The 17836-nt window shown below is 45.2% G+C and overlaps 1 protein-coding gene across 1 annotated transcript in view; it reads right to left on the reverse strand.

Annotated features, from left to right (window-relative positions):
• The window catches only part of LOC106580800 (ankyrin repeat domain-containing protein 13B), a 37083-nt gene that overhangs the window by 8404 nt on the left and 10843 nt on the right, over positions 1 to 17836 (reverse strand). Inside the window, exons 2-11 of the mRNA XM_014162240.2 lie at positions 13236 to 13371; positions 11105 to 11229; positions 5011 to 5056; positions 4571 to 4714; positions 3595 to 3811; positions 3129 to 3195; positions 2732 to 2813; positions 1888 to 1952; positions 1237 to 1373; positions 222 to 379 (exon numbers count right to left, since the gene is read on the reverse strand). Of these exons, the coding sequence (XP_014017715.1) occupies positions 222 to 379; positions 1237 to 1373; positions 1888 to 1952; positions 2732 to 2813; positions 3129 to 3195; positions 3595 to 3811; positions 4571 to 4714; positions 5011 to 5056; positions 11105 to 11229; positions 13236 to 13371 (1177 nt within the window). The remainder of the gene's footprint in view (positions 1 to 221; positions 380 to 1236; positions 1374 to 1887; positions 1953 to 2731; positions 2814 to 3128; positions 3196 to 3594; positions 3812 to 4570; positions 4715 to 5010; positions 5057 to 11104; positions 11230 to 13235; positions 13372 to 17836) is intronic.

The raw sequence follows: 17836 nt of genomic DNA on the forward strand, positions 1-17836 counted from the left end.
GTGGAAAAGTAAACATCAAAAATATAAATAGTCAAGTAAAGTAGAGATACCCCTAAAAAAATGACTTAAGTATTAGTATTTTGAAGTATTTTTACTTAAGCACTTTAAACCACTGATCTACTTTTGATAACCTTTCTCTCCACTCTCACTACCATGATGTGCCAGGTCTCTAGGATGCAGAGCAAATTATCTGGTTACGAGAGTGTCCTCTACTCCCTCACCGATCTTGACAGGGAAGCCGGGGGGCAGTCGCAGGGTAATGAAGTCCCTGAGCTTGGCGAAGAGGGCGTTGGAGATGGCCATGAGGTCAATGATGGGCGCCACCTGCTCCGCTAAGGACAGAGGATGGGACTCACACAGCCACAGCTTAGCCTTGAACCTGAGGAAACCGGGAAACATGTACGTATGTATATTATACAATACACCTGACTCTTGTTCAGAAGGGGTCAACGTTGCAGAATGTTTGGAAACGTAAAATGAAGAGTAGTCCCTCCCTGTTGAATTTGTGTTCTGTTAAGTGCCTAATGAACACCACCGTGTTATACACAAGTACTACAAACAGCACAATGCAGTAACGTGTCGCACAGAAAGCATCTTCGTTGGTCACGGCAGGCATATTGAAAAACTGTGAGAGACTGGAACTCTACTTCTATCTCATCCTAGAACATTTATCAAATCCTGAGAGAATATTTTTAGCCTTGTAATTTGTTGCACTGCAAAAGATCGGCTTCACCATTGACTCGGCAATCAACTGTTCTCAAAAGTACTGTGTGTGCAGAGTTTCTGTTCAGGCCATTCCATGTTTATTTTCAACCGACGAGATAATGTACTAGTAGCCTAGTAATCGGGCTGGGACATCATCTCACTGTTGCCTTGTCACAATCTATCCAATAACCAGCAGAATTCTAAACGGCTATTGATGTGATATCCAGGTTCCTAGTCAATTACCAGATCACACATCATACATAGATTGGATAGAAGGAAAACATGTACATGCATGGGCCAGAACCAAAACACTTGACAGGGCCAGAGACATACTGTAGACCGCATCCAAAATGGCACCCTATTCCCTATATAATGCACTACATTGGGTCCTGGTCAAAAGTAATGCACTATAAAGGGAATAGGGTGCCATTTGGGATGCATACATATTGTATGGTTCTGGACAGGACTATTATAGCCAAGGGCCCCAGGCATAGAGGTTGTTATAAGGGCTGTGATGGCTGTCGCTGTCACCTTTGAGTCTTGGTGGTGAGTTGACAGGGGTGGCCAATATCCCGGGTGCCCAGGGGCAGGTTCGGACTGAAGTACTCCTCGGCTGTCAGGGCTGTGGGGTTGGTCACGGCAGGACTTGACATCTGAGTCACTAGGGCCTGTTGAGAGAAGGGGAGGGGGGGGGTATGGGGAGAGAGGAGAGGAGAGAGAGAGGGAGAGAGAGAGATATAGAGGAAGCGAGACAGAGTGAAAGAGATTGAGAGAGAGAGAGAGAGAGAGAGAGAGAGAGTAGAGAGAGAGAGAGAGAGAGAGAGAGAGAGAGAGAGAGAGATAAAAGGAGGGAGGGTGAAGAAAGAGAGCGAAAGAGAGAGGGAGAAGGAAGGAGGGTTAAGAGAGAGAAAGAAAGAGAGAGTGAGAGGATGAGAGGGGGATAAAGATTGTCAGCGGGTTTGCTAGCAGAAGCCAATTAAAATGGTCATCAATATTTGAGAGAGAAGAGAAGCCCAGGGACCTCTTCGCTCATATCAATAATTGCCAGCTATGTTGGCTTATGATTCACTGTAGCAATAAGGTCAAATCCATATACAATGATGAGGATTAGGATTGATGATTGTGATGAGGAGGATAATGATTTGGATAATGATTTGGATAATGATGACTGTGACCACTAACCCCATTGTTGGGCCCCACGTGTTGCTCGGCGATCCCTAGGAAGTTCTGCAGGGGTGTCTTACCGCCTGAGGAAAAGGTCACATCAGTGGAACATACATGAGAGGAACTCAGAACAAGTCTATGACCATAGAAATAGGGTTAGTAGGAATGTTGGAATGTTGACCTGGTAGTGGAAGTGGGAATGTCTGTTTTACTAATACTATTTCTATGTCTGCAACACTAACCTAAGAATTCTCGACTGGTGTCTCTCATCAATTTTGGAGGGATAGAGATGGGCTAAGGGACTGGGGGAGTTGGGTTCTTGGAGGGAGGGATTTGAGAGGGAAGGGGCCGGTGATCAGAGCAGAGCACTTTGTTGGGTAGCCCAGGGAGAGAAAAACAAGGCAAATAGTCTTCTCTGACCAAGGAAATGACTGTGGAAAATGCTTTAGGGCCACTTGTTGGAGCTTCAGTGCAATTATCCACATCAGAGCCTCTCAACAGGGGTGTGTCTATTAGTGCAAACCATAGCTAAATATTTTGCAACCCAAACAAGCGTTTCTTATTGGACAAGTTCAGGTTAGTCCTTCCCCGTTTCAGCCCATTTTCTTCCATTTGATTCCTAGTGAATACACAGTTTATTTAGGGTTGTATCCTGACTTGAGATCAGCGCGCTCAACTCAAATCTTCGCACAATCCTCCCATTGAAGTCAATTAATGACTTACACCAAAGTCTGTGTTGCACACACTTATCTCAGCTCTGAATTGAGCCCTTTTACGGCATCTATGCCAAGACGTGGAAGATTACCAGTAATGACTCAAAGGGGATTTTTACACAAATAGGTAGAACAGCAAAGAGAGACACCTTTGGGCTTCGCCTTGAGTGGCTCACTGAGATGATCCGTTCTGGTTCGAGTGATCAGTTCCACATTGGAGGCTCCGTACACCTAACAGAGAAGACAAGGACAAGAAGAGTGTCATGATTATGAGACTCTGGTTAAATAGCGCACTATATAGGGAAGAAGGTACCAATTGGGACGCACATTCGGTGACTGCTTTAGGTTAGTGATGTAGTAGGGAGGTGGGCTCAATGCTGAGTCTATGTATATCTGTATATTGATGGTGTTTTACTCTAGAACCAGCGCTCAGGGAACAGATGACATTATATACTGTACGTCTTGAACTTTAGAGTGTTTTAGGTCATTCGAGCAAAACCAAATTGAAAGCCAGGGATAGAAGGATTAATGACTCCATGTCTGTACCTTAGCCTCATACCCGTTCACCATCTCTGTCTTCTCACTGCGCCAGCCAAGGATGCCAGTCTTATTCCTGCCAGACAGACAGAGATAGCCAGACACAAAACAACAGGTCAGACTTCGAGATGGTCTTCTCCCTCCCTTCAATTCATATTCATAAATGGATTATTGGTATGTCAAGCGTACCGCTGAAGCTGCCAAAACGACAGAGGTGACACTCAGCAAGCAATAAATGATGATTACACATTCTCACCTCCCCCTCTCTCACTTTTTTTATCAAATCTGACCTGCATGAGAGTTGTGTCTGGTCTTGCCCTTAGTGACCCCCTCCCTCTCCTCTTCCTTCCTCTTCTCCTCTCCTCGTTCCCGTATCCCTCACTCACTATCATTGTTCTACTCCCTTTCTTTTTCATACCTACCTCTGCCCCTGCTCAATGCTAACCCTCTTTCTCTCGTTCCCTCCGTCTCTCACCTCTCAAAGGTGATGTTTTTGGTGTCTAGCTGGGTGGTGACCACGGCGGCGGAGAGGCGGGCTGCCACCTGCTCCTCGCTGGGCAGTAGTGCCCCCAGGAGGCCGAGGCCGGTAGTGCCCCGCCAAGGCGAAGGAGACGTCAGAGAGGACACACACAGGGTCTCACAGAACACCAGCTGTCTGTCGTGGTCCACCTCCATCACCACCGCACTGGAGTCTGACGGATAGACAGAGAGGAGGAGTACTTAGAATGAGAGAGCGAGGGGGGGGGTTAGAGAGAAAGATAGAGAGAAAGATGGGTTAGATAGAGAGGGAGAGAGAGAGGTTGGGTTAGAGAGACCGAGGAAGGGGAGGAGGATGGGTTAGAGACACTGATAAACGGATAGAAATGGATTTAGACAGAGATAGAGAGAAAGACGGGTTAGAGAGCGGGAGAGGAGGAAGATGTGAGAGTCATAGACAGAGAAAGAAATATGGATTTAGAGAGAGACTGAAAGATGGATGGATTAGAAAGACAGGTTAGAAAGAGACAGGAAGGGAGAGTAAGACAGGTTAGAAAGAGAAAGGAAGAGAGAGAAAGACAGGTTAGAAAGAGACAGACAGAGAGTAACAGCGACATAGACAGAAAGGAGGAGGAACAGTTAAACTAAAGAGAGAGCACTAGAGTGGAGAGTCAAGAGAGACTGAAAAGAAAGGTCATATAGACAGAGATGGAGTGAAACAGAAAGACGGAGGAGGAGGAGGAGCATTTAAAAAGATGGAGGAGTCAATAAAAGACAGTGAGAGGAAGTTCTATCAAAACAAGACATGGAGAATTCTGTCAGACAGTGACTAACATAATGATGACAGTGAGAGGGGGAAAGAAGGAAGGAAGTCCTGTGACAATAGAAAAGAGGACTCGACCACACATACACACAGACTATCGCACACACAAACACACACGCACAAACATACACACCGGCCCCTGAACCCTGACCTTGACCCCGGAAGATGAAGCTTCGGTTTCCTCTCTGCCAGGTCATCTGATCAAAGCCCATGAGAGTGGTGTCTACACGCAGACACTGGCCACTCTTCCACACGCGGTACGTGTCACTGGGGCAGATACGAGACACCAGCGGCACTAAGAAAGAGAGAGAGAGCGAGAGAGAGACAACCGTAGAAATATAATTCCTAGAATGGGGGTCACTCCCATTCAAGTCAATGGCCCTGTGATGGGTGGACTGGTGGCCATTTTGAGTGTAATTTTTTTTATTGCCGTGATCTGAGGGTCTTAACCATTCTAGGGATTCTATTTCTATGGAGACAATGCAGACTCACAGAGAAAGGAAGTCTGTCACCATATACAATCAAGCAGGAAGGCATCATCCATATAGGTAAACATCTGAGAGGCAGATAACATTACTTATTATGACTTACCCCAGCTTGTAAACTCCCATTTCATCTCCACGTAAAAGTCCTGAGCCTTGAGCAAAAGAGAGAGAAAGAGAGAGAAATATAGACCCACAAATTCCAATTGGCTAAACTTAAACTCTTTAACATCCTTCTCAGCTCTGGCATCTTCCCCAATATTTGGAACCAAGGACTGACAACCCCAATCCACAAAAGTGGAGCCATATTTGACCCCAATAACTACCTTGGGATATGTGTCAACAGCAACCTTGGGACAATCCTCTGCGTTATCATTTACAGCTGACTTGTACATTTCCTCAGTGAAAACAATGCACTGAGCAAATTTCAAACTGGCTTTATACCAAATTACCTTACGACAGACTACGTATTCATCCTGCACAACCTAATTGACAAACAAACAAACCAAAACAAAGGCAAAGTCTTCTCGTGCTTTGTTGACTTCAAAAAAGCTTTTGACTCAATTTGGCATGAGGGTCTGCTATACAAATTGATGGAAAGTGGTGTTGGGGAAAAACATACGACATTACAAAATCCATGTACACAAACAACAAGTTTGCGGTTAAAATTGGCAAAAAATACACATTTCTTTTCACAAGGACATGGGGTGAGACAGTGATGCAGCTTGAGCCCCACCCTCTTCAACATATATATCAACGAATTGGTGAGGGCACTAGAACAGTCTGCAGAACCCGGCCTCACCCTACTAGAATCTGAAGTCAAATGTTTACTGTTTGCTTATGATCTGGTGCTTCTGTCCCCAACCAAGGAGGGCCTACAGCAGCACCTAGATCTTCTGCACAGATTCTGTCAGAATAAAATTTGACATACCAATTAGGATCTGGCTAAAAATACTTGAATCCGTTATAGAACCCATTGCCCTATGGTTGTGAGGTCTGGGGTCCGTTCACCAATTAAGAATTCACAAAATGGGACAAACACCAAATTGAGATGCATGCAGAATTCAGCAAAAATATCCTCCGTGTACAACGTAAACCACCAAATAATGCATGCAGAGCAGAATTAGGCAGATACCCGCTAATTATCAAAATCCAGAAAAGAGCCTTTAAATTCTACAACCACCTAAAGGGAAGCGATTCCCAAACCTTTCCCAACAAAGCCATCACCTACAAAGAGATGAACCTGGAGAAGAGTCCCCTAAGCAAGCTGGTCCTGGGGCTCTGTTCTCAAATACAAACAGACCCCACAGAGCCCCAGGACAGCAACACAATTAGACCCAACCAAATCATGAGAAAACAAAATGTTTTACCTTTATTTAACTAGGCAAGTCAGTTAAGAACAAATTCTTATTTACAATGATTTCCTACCGGGGAACAGTGGGTTAACTGCCTTGTCCAGGGGCAGAATGACAGATTTTTACCTTGTCAGCTTGGGGATTCGTTCCAGCAACCTTTCGGTTACTGGCCCAACGCTCTAACCACTAGGCTACCTGCCGCCCCATAATTACTTGACACACTGAGCGAACTAGAATGCTATTTGGCCCTAAACAGAGAGTACACAATGGCAGAATACCTGACCACTGTGACTGACTCAAAATTAAAAGCTTTGACTATGTACAGACTCAGTGAGCATAGCCTTGCTATTGAGAAAGGCCGCCGTGGGCAGACCTGGCTCTCAAGAGAAGACAGGCTATGTGCACACTGCCCACAAAATTAGGTGGAAACTGAGCTGCACTTCTTAACCTTCTGCCAAATGCATGACCATATTAGAGACACATATTTCCCTCAGATTACACAGACCCACAAAGAATTTGAAAACAAATCCAATTTTGATAAACTCCCATATCTATTGGATTAAATACCACAGTGTGCCATCACAGCAGCAAGATTTGTGACCCGTTGCCACATGAAAAGGGTAACCAGTGAAGAACAAACACCATTGTAAATACAACCCATATTGATGTTTATTTATTAAATTTTTGTAAAAAAAAAATTGTACTTTATCCATTTGCACATCGTTACAACACTGTATATATACATAATATGACATTTGAAATTGCTTGATTCTTTAAGAACTTGTGTGAGTTTAATATTTACTTTTCACTTTTTATTGTTTATTTCACTTGTATCTATCCATTTCACTTGTTTTGGCAATGTAAACATATGTTTCCCATGCCAATAAAGCCCCTTGAATTGAGAGAGAGAGAGAGAGAGAGAGAGAGAGAGAGAGAGAGAGAGAGAGAGAGAGAGAGAGAGAGAGAGAGAGAGAGAGAGAGAGAGAGAGAGAGAGAGAGAGAGAGAGAGAGAGAGAGAGAGAGAGAGAGAGAACAGGGACAAGAGAGTGAGAGAGAGAACAGGGACAAGAGAGTGAGAGAGAACAGGGACAAGAGAGAGTAATTTTGTTGGCGTGGCCAGGAACAAAGGACTGTAGCTGTTCCAATCCCAGCGCTGGTGGTGAGACAGATGTGGAGGAGGCGGGATTAATAGAGCTAGTGGAGGGAGTGCAGCGTTCTGGACTTGGGATGGAGAGAGAAAGAGAGAGGGGTGAGGAAAGGGGTCCACATCAATCATAAACTGTATCCGTACACATTGGATATCTGTATCCGTACACATTGGATATCTGTATCCGTACACATTGGATATCTGTATCCGTACACATTGGATATCTGTATCCGTACACATTGGATATCTGTATCCGTACACATTGGATATCTGTATCCGTACCCATTGGATAGCTGTATGCGTACCCATTGGATGCAGTAATCACAATATAGTGGCTATATCCAGGAAAGCCAAAGTTCCAAAAGCTGGGCCTAAAATAGTTTATATTTTGCTGTGACTCTTATGTGGATGATGTAAACTAAAATATTTGTTGGTCTGATGTGATTAATAAGGAGCATCCAGACGCTGCATTTGATGAATTTATTAAATTGCTTCTTCCAATTACTGATTAACATGCACCTGTTAAGAAACTGACTGTTAGAATTGTTCAGGCTCCATGGATTGATGAGGAATTGAAAAACGGTATGGTTGAAAGAAATGGGGCAAAAGGAGTGGCTGATAAGTCTGGCTGCACTTCTGACTGGCTGACTTGCTGCAAATTGAGAAATTATGCAACAACTCAACAAAAATAAACTATTGTGAAGCCAAGATCGATGAACTTTGGAGTACTTTAAATATTACTTTAAATTAAATTATGGGCAGAAAGACAAATTCAACTCCATCTTTCATTGAATCATATGGCTTATTCATCAGAAAACCATTTGATGTTGCCAATTATTTTAATGATTACTTAATTGGCAAAGTGGGAAACCTTAGACAGGAAATGCCAACAACGAAGAGTGAACCACTGTATTCATGAATAAAAAAACTAAAAAGTTAGTGTGGGAAAGGGAGATATATTTTTTACAAACCTTCTGGCATTGACAACTTAGATGGGAAGCTACTGAAGATGGTAGCTGACTCAATAGCCACTCCTATCTATCATATCTTTAATCTGAGTCTAGAGGAAAAGGTGTTTGTCCTCAGGCCTGGAGGGAAGCCAGTGTCATACATAAAGTAGCTTTACGGGTTCTATCAGCTTGCTGCCAGCTCTTAGCAAACTGTTGGAAAAAATTATGTTTGACCAAATACAATGCTATTTCTCTGTAAACAAATTGACAACAGACTTTCAGCATGCTTATAGAGAAGGGCACTCAACATGTACTGCAATGACACACATGACTGACGATTGATTGAAAGAAATTGATCAGAAGATTGTGGGAGCTGTACCGTTAGATTTCATTGCAGCCTTTGATATTATTGACCATAACCTGTTGTTGAGAAAACACACAGTACCAGTCTGTAATGGGTCCTATGTGTGGCTGGTGTAGAGAGTCTGGCGCAGGACAGCAGATATGAGTAATCAACGTACTTTTACTCAAAATGTCAAATATACAAAGTAACAAATACACGCACACCATGACAGACCGAAAATACAATAAACAATCACTCACAAAAACCCATGGGGGAACAGAGGGTTAAATAATGAAACAGTAATTGTGGGATTGAAATCTGGTGTGTAAAACAAAGACAAAACAAATGGAAAATGAAAAGTGGATCGACGGTAGCTAGAAGGCCGGTGACGTCGACCGCCGAACGCCGCCTGAACAAGGAGAGGGACAGACTTCGGCGGAAGTCGTGACACAGTCAAAAGTTTGGACACACCTACTCATTCAAGGATTTTTCTTTATTTGTACTATTTTCTACATTGTAGAATAATGGGGAAGACATCAGAACTATTAAATAACACATATGGAATCATGTAGTAACCAAAAAAGTGTTAAACAAATTAACATATATTTTATATTAACATATATTTTATATATTAGCCACCCTTTGCCTTGATGACAGTTTTGCTCACTCTTGGCATTCTCTCAACCAGCTTCATGAGGTAGTCACCTGGAATGCATTTAAATTAACAGGTGTGCCTTGTTAAAAGTTAATTTGCGAAATTTCTTTCCTTCTTAATGCGTTTGAGCCAATCCGTTGTGTGGCTGAATTGTGTTTTTAAATGGTCAATTAAATCAAAGAAGGACTAGGCTTAATCTGTGTCCGGGAACCGCCCCTTAGACTAGCTGGGAACTAGTGCACTGTAAAAGAAACATATATACACCCACAAATCTAATTGTTTCAGCTAATTACTATAAAGTCAGTGGTTCCACAACCTTTTTTTTTTGTTTACTCAACTTTTCTGTCCAAGTGTTATCCGAAAAATAAAAAATGTTGCCCAAACATGAGAATTTGTGATTGCTCAACTTGTCTCATATGTTCATTAATTATTATTTGGGCATCTTAACTAAGAAAGGCTGTGCAACTGGTTACACACAGTGCTTTTAACATACAATGTTTTCAATGTACATATTTGACAAACGTTATTATATTGTGCATGTTTATTTATACAGTAGTTATTATTCAACATGTCCTCACCTGGGATTTGAACTCACAACCTCTTGGTTTATGGCATTCTGATCTTCCTGCTACTCCACCATGTCTGTTGTCAATTATCAGTTAATCTGACTATTCTCTCATCATTGATTTGATGTACTTATTTAAGCAACAAAAAAAACATCTGTATAGTTGTCTAATGTTGGTGAGGCATATTTTTATGTTTTAATGTTACTCCTTAATCATTATGATAAATAAATAAAAAATGATTGAGTGTACTTTTAACAGAGCTAAGATGTACTTTGAAGTGCAAGTGTAGCAATACAGGTAAAATCAGCTTTTGATGCGGACATGGTGTGGCGTAGCAGGAATGCTGTGAATCAAGAGTTTGTGAGTTCAAATCCCAGGTGAGGAAATGTTGAATATGAATAACTGTATAAATGAACATGCACAACTTCAACATGTGTCAAATATGTAAGTTCAAAACAATGTATGTTGAAAGCACAGTGTGCGTGTAACTGGTTCCACAGCCTTTTTTTAGGAAAGATGCTGAATAGTCATGTCACGCTCTGACCTAGGAGAGCTGTGTTTTCTCTGTTTAGCTAGGCCAGGGTGTGATAGGTGGGCATTCTATGTTTTGTGTTCTATGTTTTGGCCGGGTATGGTTTCCAATCAGAGGCAGGTGTCTATCATTGTCTCTGATTGGAAGCCATACTTAGGCAGGCTGTTTTTCATTTGTTTTTTGTGGGTAGTTGTTTTCCATTTAGTTGTGAGTACCTGACGGAACTGTCTGCTGTCATTTTTGTTTAATTTGTAAGTGTTCGTTCTTTCATTAAACATCAAGATGAACATATTCCACGCTGCACCTTGGTCTACTCAATTTGACACCTGTGACAAGTCATTTCTAGTTGAATGAAAATGAGACAATTTGAGCAAACACATCATTTTAAGTTGACTGAATTTCTGCCTACATTTTCTCATGTTGGAGCTAGGTTTGGGCCAACTAAAAGTTCTGGGTATCACTTTGACCGAAAAGTTGAGTAAACAAAAAAAAAGGCTGTGGAACCAGTTACTTAATAATATTTAGTTGAAACAGCTTGATACTTTTTTTTACAGTATGGTTCAATAAGACTAGTGCTAACACAAAATATATCTACAAGTGTTTCCTAAATGTCCGTAGTTGCTCTGTACTTGTGTTCGGTGTCAGCGCTTCTCACCTGGTGCAGTCTCTCCAGGAGGACAGGGATTCCCGCCAGTCTCTTAGTGTCCCGCTGGTAGTCACGGTAATGCAGAACTAGGCGCACCAACTCTGGGTCTCGCGTGCTGACTGCTTCCTGGAGCACTATGGGAGAGAGAAAGAAAATCTTCACCTTACATATAGACACACACTAAGTGGCCAATTTATTAGGTACACCACCGCGTTCACAAAAATGGTTCGCAACTACAGACAGTGGTCACGTGGCCGTGGCTTGCTATATAAAGCTGTTTGATTGAACGTTAGAATGGGCAAAACTAGTTTGCTAAGCAACTTTGAGCGTTGTAGACTTGTCGGTGGCAGGGGCGCCGGTTCCAGTATCTCAGAAATGGCCGGCCTCCTGGGCTTTTCCCGCACGACAGTGTCTTGGGTTTAACAAGAGTGGTACAACAAACAAAAAACATCCAGTCAGCGGCAGTCCTGTGGGTGAAAACAGCTTGCTGACGAGAGGTCGAAGGAGACTGGAAAGAATGGTCCAAGCTAACAGGCGGGCCAGACAGGCAAATAACGGCGCAGTACAACAGTGGTGTGCAGAACGGCATCGCATGAACGCACAACTCGTCGGTCCTTGTCACGGATGGCCTATTGCAGCAGACGACTACACCAGGTTTCTCTCCTATCAGCTAAAAACAAGAAGAAGCGACTCCAGTGGGCACTCGATCACCAACACTGGATAATTGAGGAGTGGGAAAACATTGCCTGGTCCAACTAATCCTGGTTCCTGTTACGTCATGCTGACGGCAGTCAGGATTTGGCGTAAGCAGCATGAGTCCATGGCCCCATCCTGCCTGGTGTCAACGGTACAGGCTGGTGGCGGTGGTGTAATGGTGTGAGGAATGTTTGATACCCTTGATACCAATTGAGCCATGTTTCCATGCCCTGAAGAATTCAGGCTGTCCGACCCGGTAGTAGATGGGTGTACCTAATAAACTATCTAGTGAGTGTATGCTGTGCTGTGCTGTGCTGCTCTGAACTATGCTGTGTTATACAGCATAGCAACTTTTTTTGGGGCTCCGAGTGGCACAGTGGTTGAAGGCACTGCTTCTCAGTGCAAGAGGCGTCACTGCAGTTCCTGGTTTGAATCCAGGCTGCATCACATCCGGCCATGATTGGGAGTCCTATAGGGCGGTGCACAATTGGCCCAGTGTCGTCCGGGTTTGGCCGGGGTAGGCCATCATTGTAAATAAGAATTTGTTCTTAACTGACTTGCCTAGTTAAATAAAATGTTAAAAAATACACTGTACTATACTATACAGGTCCCTTCCCAGTGCCCAGGCCACAATCAACTCTCAGGAAACTCTGACTAACCTACCAAATCAAATTCAATTTCATTTTAAATTATCAATAAGTGCATTTAAAAGCAAGTGTGCCTAATTACTTGATTAGATCTATCCACAACGGCCATTTGGCTCACCATCAATCCACAAACAAATGGTTCCTATTTGTAGAATCCAATCCCCTCAATCTATTTCTATAGAGATTCTATACAGTATTTCCTTCCAGCCTTTAATGGTGAGTCACTATTAGACTCCTCCTAGCCAATTTATCTACGTAAGCTTTCACAGTACACATGCCTGTTGTGTTCTATGGATGATTCTGCCCCCCAAAAATATTTCCACTTGAGGGATGATAAAGTTTTCTACCGATACTAGTACTACCCCTACTGCTACTAGTACTACTACTACTATTACTACTACCACTATTACTATCAGTACTACTAGTACTATTCCTACTACTACAAATTCTACTACTTCTATTACTACTACCATTATTACTGTCAGTACTACTAGTACTACTCCTACTGCTACTACTACTAATACTACTACTTCTATTACTACTACCACTATTACTATCAGTACTACTAGTACTACTCCTACTGCTACTACTACTTCTATTACTACTACCACTATTACTATCAGTACTACTAGTACTAATCCTACTGCTACTAATACTACTACTTCTATTACTACTACCACTATTACTATCAGTACTACTAGTACTAATCCTACTGCTACTAATACTACTACTTCTATTACTACTACCACTATTACTATCAGTACTACTACTCCTACTCCTACCCCTCTCTGTCTCACCCGTCCATCCGTTGCGGTTCTCCTTGCTGACGTCGGCACCATGTTGGAGGAGCAGGCGGGCACAGTCCAGGTGACCCAGAGTGACAGCCAGGTGGAGGGGGGTCCGACCCCGGGGGTCCAGGGTCTCCACATCCACCTGAGGGGGGGAAGAGGAGAGGAGAGAAGTGGGTTCATTGTATGGCATGGTGCTCATCTGGCAAGAAGAGAGAGATAAAAATAGAGAGAGAGAGAGAGAGAGAGAGAGGGTGGAGGAGGTGTGGAGGAGAGAGTGATGGAAGGAGAAGAGACAGGTGATAATTGAGCTATCACATCCTCACATGACCAGCTTGCCAGTGTTCTAGATGGGTCGGCTTTATTTAGTGAGTTACACTGCAAGTGTCTCGGTGTAACGTCTCTGTCATTCTCTAGAGTTGATCTCTCTCCCTCTCTGTCTCTGTCTCTTCCTGCCTCAGTTCTGATACAGTAGCTATCTCAGTCTAGTAGCCTACTGCAGTGTGTTTGATGTAGTCTCTCTGCTCTGCAGTCTAGTTGGTCTAAATAAACAAGTCTCTATGTCTATAAATCTGATCTCTGGCCTGTGATTAAACAAAGTTCATTCGAGCTCCTGGAAGGATCCAAGGTCAAGAATAAACCAACCACATGCTGGCATCCTAATGAGGGAGGGTGATAAAGGACGACTGGGGCTACGTCCCAAATGGCACATTATTCCTTCGATTGTGGTCTACTTTTGGCCAGAGCCCTGTGGTGGCGCTGGTCAAAGTAGTGTACTATAAAGGGAATAGGGTGCCGTTTGGGATGCACACAAGGAGCCGCACTGAGGAATCAGAATCTGCCTAACTGGCAGATGTGGAAAATGTGTCGATGAAATGATAGCGCGTGGAAATGGATGGATAAAGCTTGCTGTTGTGAGGGGAGGAGAGGTTGTAACAGTGAATAAGCGGAATTGCTTTATGGTACACTTCCATCCGAGCTTTGCGTCTATTCATATTTGCATTGGAAATGGTTCAGAATCACAAAGCACACACACTGTTGTGTTGTGTGAGGGCTTGTGTTTTGGTTCACGTGTGCCTCAGTGCAGGTCAGTGCAGCCCTAACGGTTGGTGTTGGTGTTTCGAGTGTACTTTGCAGTGTGTTATTGTCGAGTGTGTTGTACAGTATATCAGAGGGATGATGCGGGGTTGTTTTTCACCAGGAGCAGCCTCCCTCCTCCCACGTGGAGCCTCCTCATCTCCCCTGCTGCTCTCACTCTCTCTCCAGGGGCCTCCCGGGGGCCACGCCCTGCTCTGTAATTAGCAAGCCCAGCATTAGCATTAGTGATGCCACCGCTTGATCGTAAGCAACAACTGGGGCTCCTAATCACAAAGGGGGGTAGGGGGACGCTGGAGAGAAGAAGAGGAATGGAACGGAAGAAAAACAGAAGGAGGAATCCACACAGGCACTGTCGGAGGTGAAGGGTGAGGTGTGGAGGGATTAGAGGGAGGGAATAGAGGTGTATCGCTATAGCAACCAAGGGATGAGAAGAAGAGGTAGGAGAGAGGGAGAAGGAGGAGGAAGGTGTGCTGTGCGTTGGAGCAGACAGGGCTGGTTGAGTGGCGGCAACTGCTCTGTGAAATAGAGAGGGTGGTGGTGGCGTAGGCTGTGTGTGTACTGAATAATGGGTAGTGAGTGATTGATGTCAGAGTAGCTTTGTAGGGCCCTCCAAGTGGCCCTGGGGATGACACTGAGGAAAGAAGGAGAGAAAGAGGGAAAGAGAGAGCAAGAGAGAGAATGGAAGGCAGGAAGGAAGGAAGGAAGGAAGTAAGGAAGGCAGGCAGGCAGGCAGGCAGGAAGGCAGGCAGGCAGGAAGGAAGGCAGGCAGGAAGGAAGGAAGGAAGATAAGAAAGATGGAGTGACACTGGCAGATAACAGTGAAAAGTACATAAACAGTAAGAGCAAAGCAGCAAGAAATGGTGGTAGTATTCTGATTATTTAAGGGGGACTATTGTAACGATTGTTGTCTAACTAGGCTCGTTACAACCTCTGCAAGTGTGTTGGACCAGTGGTTCGCAAAATTGACTACAGGCTGGGAGGCCCGGGTTCAAAGGCCCAAGGCGAGTTGCACTGTCACCATTCGCTACAATATTTAAGTGATAATGCCCGAGAAGCTGGTGTTTGGAGGATGTATTGGCACAGGTGTTAGGCCCGAGATGAAGTTCAAGGGCATTATCACCAGCTTCGAGGGCATTACACTTTTATACAACGGGTTACCAACATATTCAAATAATGATTTATATCTTTTAATTAAAAACGTTATTTTGATGAATTCATTCATACAAATTCATCCTTCCACAAGATATAGTCCCGACACAAATCTAGGGTTGCTACCGAAGCCGGATGGTCGTTTGTTCTATCGGTTCAGTTGCCAGAGACATGACTCTTTACGTCTTTTTGTTCTATATCTATGGACGTGACCCAGTCGTTCATTCTAAATGTTCTATTGCCATACTGGCTGGCAACGTTCTTTTCCCTTGATTGCTAGCTAGCCAACTACGGCTAACTTACAGTCAGGTCAAACAGTGCAGCCCGAATAACAACAAAGTAGCTGCATTTGCATAAGCTGTTTTCTAGTGACATTTATTTGGATACATCCATAACAATGAGCTGATGATGTGTGATTTCGCCTGGCGTAGAAAATGTGCTCTCTCGTCAGGACACTGTTGTTCAGAGGAGCTAACCAACAACACAGCTGTCACGAATCCCACCGAAGGTGGCTCCCCTGCGTGCTCGGGCGGCGCTCGGCGGTCGTCGTCACCGACCTACTAGCCGCCGCTGATCCTTTTTTCCTTTTCGTTTGGTTTGTCTTATTGTTTGCACCTGTTCCTCATTTGTCTTTTGATTTTGGTTATTTAAGCCTGGTTAGCCCGCCCAGTGTTGTGCGGGATTATCTTAGCGTCAGGTTGTGTTTTTGTCATTGGATGTGCTGGCGATTTACGACTGTGATATTGTATGCTGGCTGTGCACCTGTTTTGGGCACTTGGCATTTTTTCCACGCCGTTTGTGTTGGCGTTGTTCGTGTTGTGTTTTTTGATCTAAATAAACACAAAGTTCCGTACCTCTGCTCTCTGCGCCTGACTCCTACCACCACTCCTAGCAATCGTCTGACAGAATCCCGCACCAACTATGGAGTCAGCAGGAGCAGCCTCCCCTCCTCTCCCATCGATGGAGGAACGGGTCCTTCACCATACCACCATCCTCCACCGAATCGGCTCAGCGATGGAGCCGATGATGGAGAGGATGGACCGATGGGAGAGGAGTGGCCTCCCTACCGCATCCCCAGCACCAAATCCCCCTCCACCATCTACCCCTCCACCGACGTCCGGACCCGGAGCCCTACGCCTGGCTCTCCCCAGGGAGTACGATGGAGCGGCGGCTGGGTGCCAGGGGTTCCTGCTACAGTTGGATTTGTACCTGGCTACCGTTCATCCAGCTCCCACGGGAGAGCGTAAGCGTCCTCGTCTCCTGCTTAACGGGACGTGCCCTGGAGTGGGCCAACGCAGTGTGGTATGGCCCAGACTCGGCAAAGGATCACTACCCCGAGTTCACCCGCCGGTTCCGGGCCGTGTTCGACCACCCAGCAGAAGGCCGGGCGGCGGGTGAACGGCTGTTCCACCTGCGTCAGGAGACGAGGAGCGCACAGGACTTTGCTCTGGAGTTCCGGACCTTGGCTGCTGGAGCGGGGTGGAACGACAGGGCCCTGATGGACCACTATCGGTGTAGCCTCCGGAAGGACGTCCGCCATGAGCTAGCCTGTCGGGACACTACCCTGTCACTAGACGAACTAATCGACATGTCCATTCGTCTTGACAATCTGCTGGCTGCGCGCGGGCGTCCAGACGGGGCCCTGTTGGTTCCACCTCCAGGTCCTCCAGCTCCCATACCTATGGAGCTAGGGGGGGCCGCGTCCAGGGGAACCGGAGGAGGAGGCTCCCCTTGTATCCAGTGTGGTCGGAGAGGACACACTACCAACCGGTGCTGGGGGAGCTCCTCTGGGAATCGGGATGGCAGGCGGAGCACTCCTCGTCCATCTCAGGTGAGTAAGCACCAACCTCACCCAGAGCTCCCTGTTGGTCACATGTTCGTTTTAGTAACTTTCCCCTTGTTTTCTCCCTCTTTCCAGCATAAGGCGCTAGTCGATTCAGGCGCAGCTGGAAACTTTATGGATCGTGGGCTCGCATTAAGGCTAGGGATTCCCCTGGTGTCGTTGGACCAACCTTTCCCCGTGCACTCCTTAGATAGCCGACCATTAGGGTCAGGACTGGTCAGGGAGGCCACGGTGCCACTGGACATGGTAACGCAGGGGGATCATGGGGAACGGATTAGTCTCTTCCTCATTGATTCTCCTGCGTTTCCGGTGGTGCTGGGGATTCCCTGGCTGGCCAATCACAATCCCAATATTTCGTGGAGACAGGGGGCCCTCAGAGGGTGGTCAGATGAGTGCTCAGGCAGGTGTAAAGGAGTTTCCATCGGTGCGACGACGGTGGAGAGTCCAGACCAGGTTTCCACTGTGCGCATTCCCTCAGAATATGCCGATTTGGCTATCGCCTTCTGTAAAAAGAGGGCGA

This window comes from Salmo salar, chromosome ssa20 (genome assembly GCF_905237065.1).
Source record: "Salmo salar chromosome ssa20, Ssal_v3.1, whole genome shotgun sequence".
Taxonomy (NCBI): domain Eukaryota; kingdom Metazoa; phylum Chordata; class Actinopteri; order Salmoniformes; family Salmonidae; genus Salmo; species Salmo salar.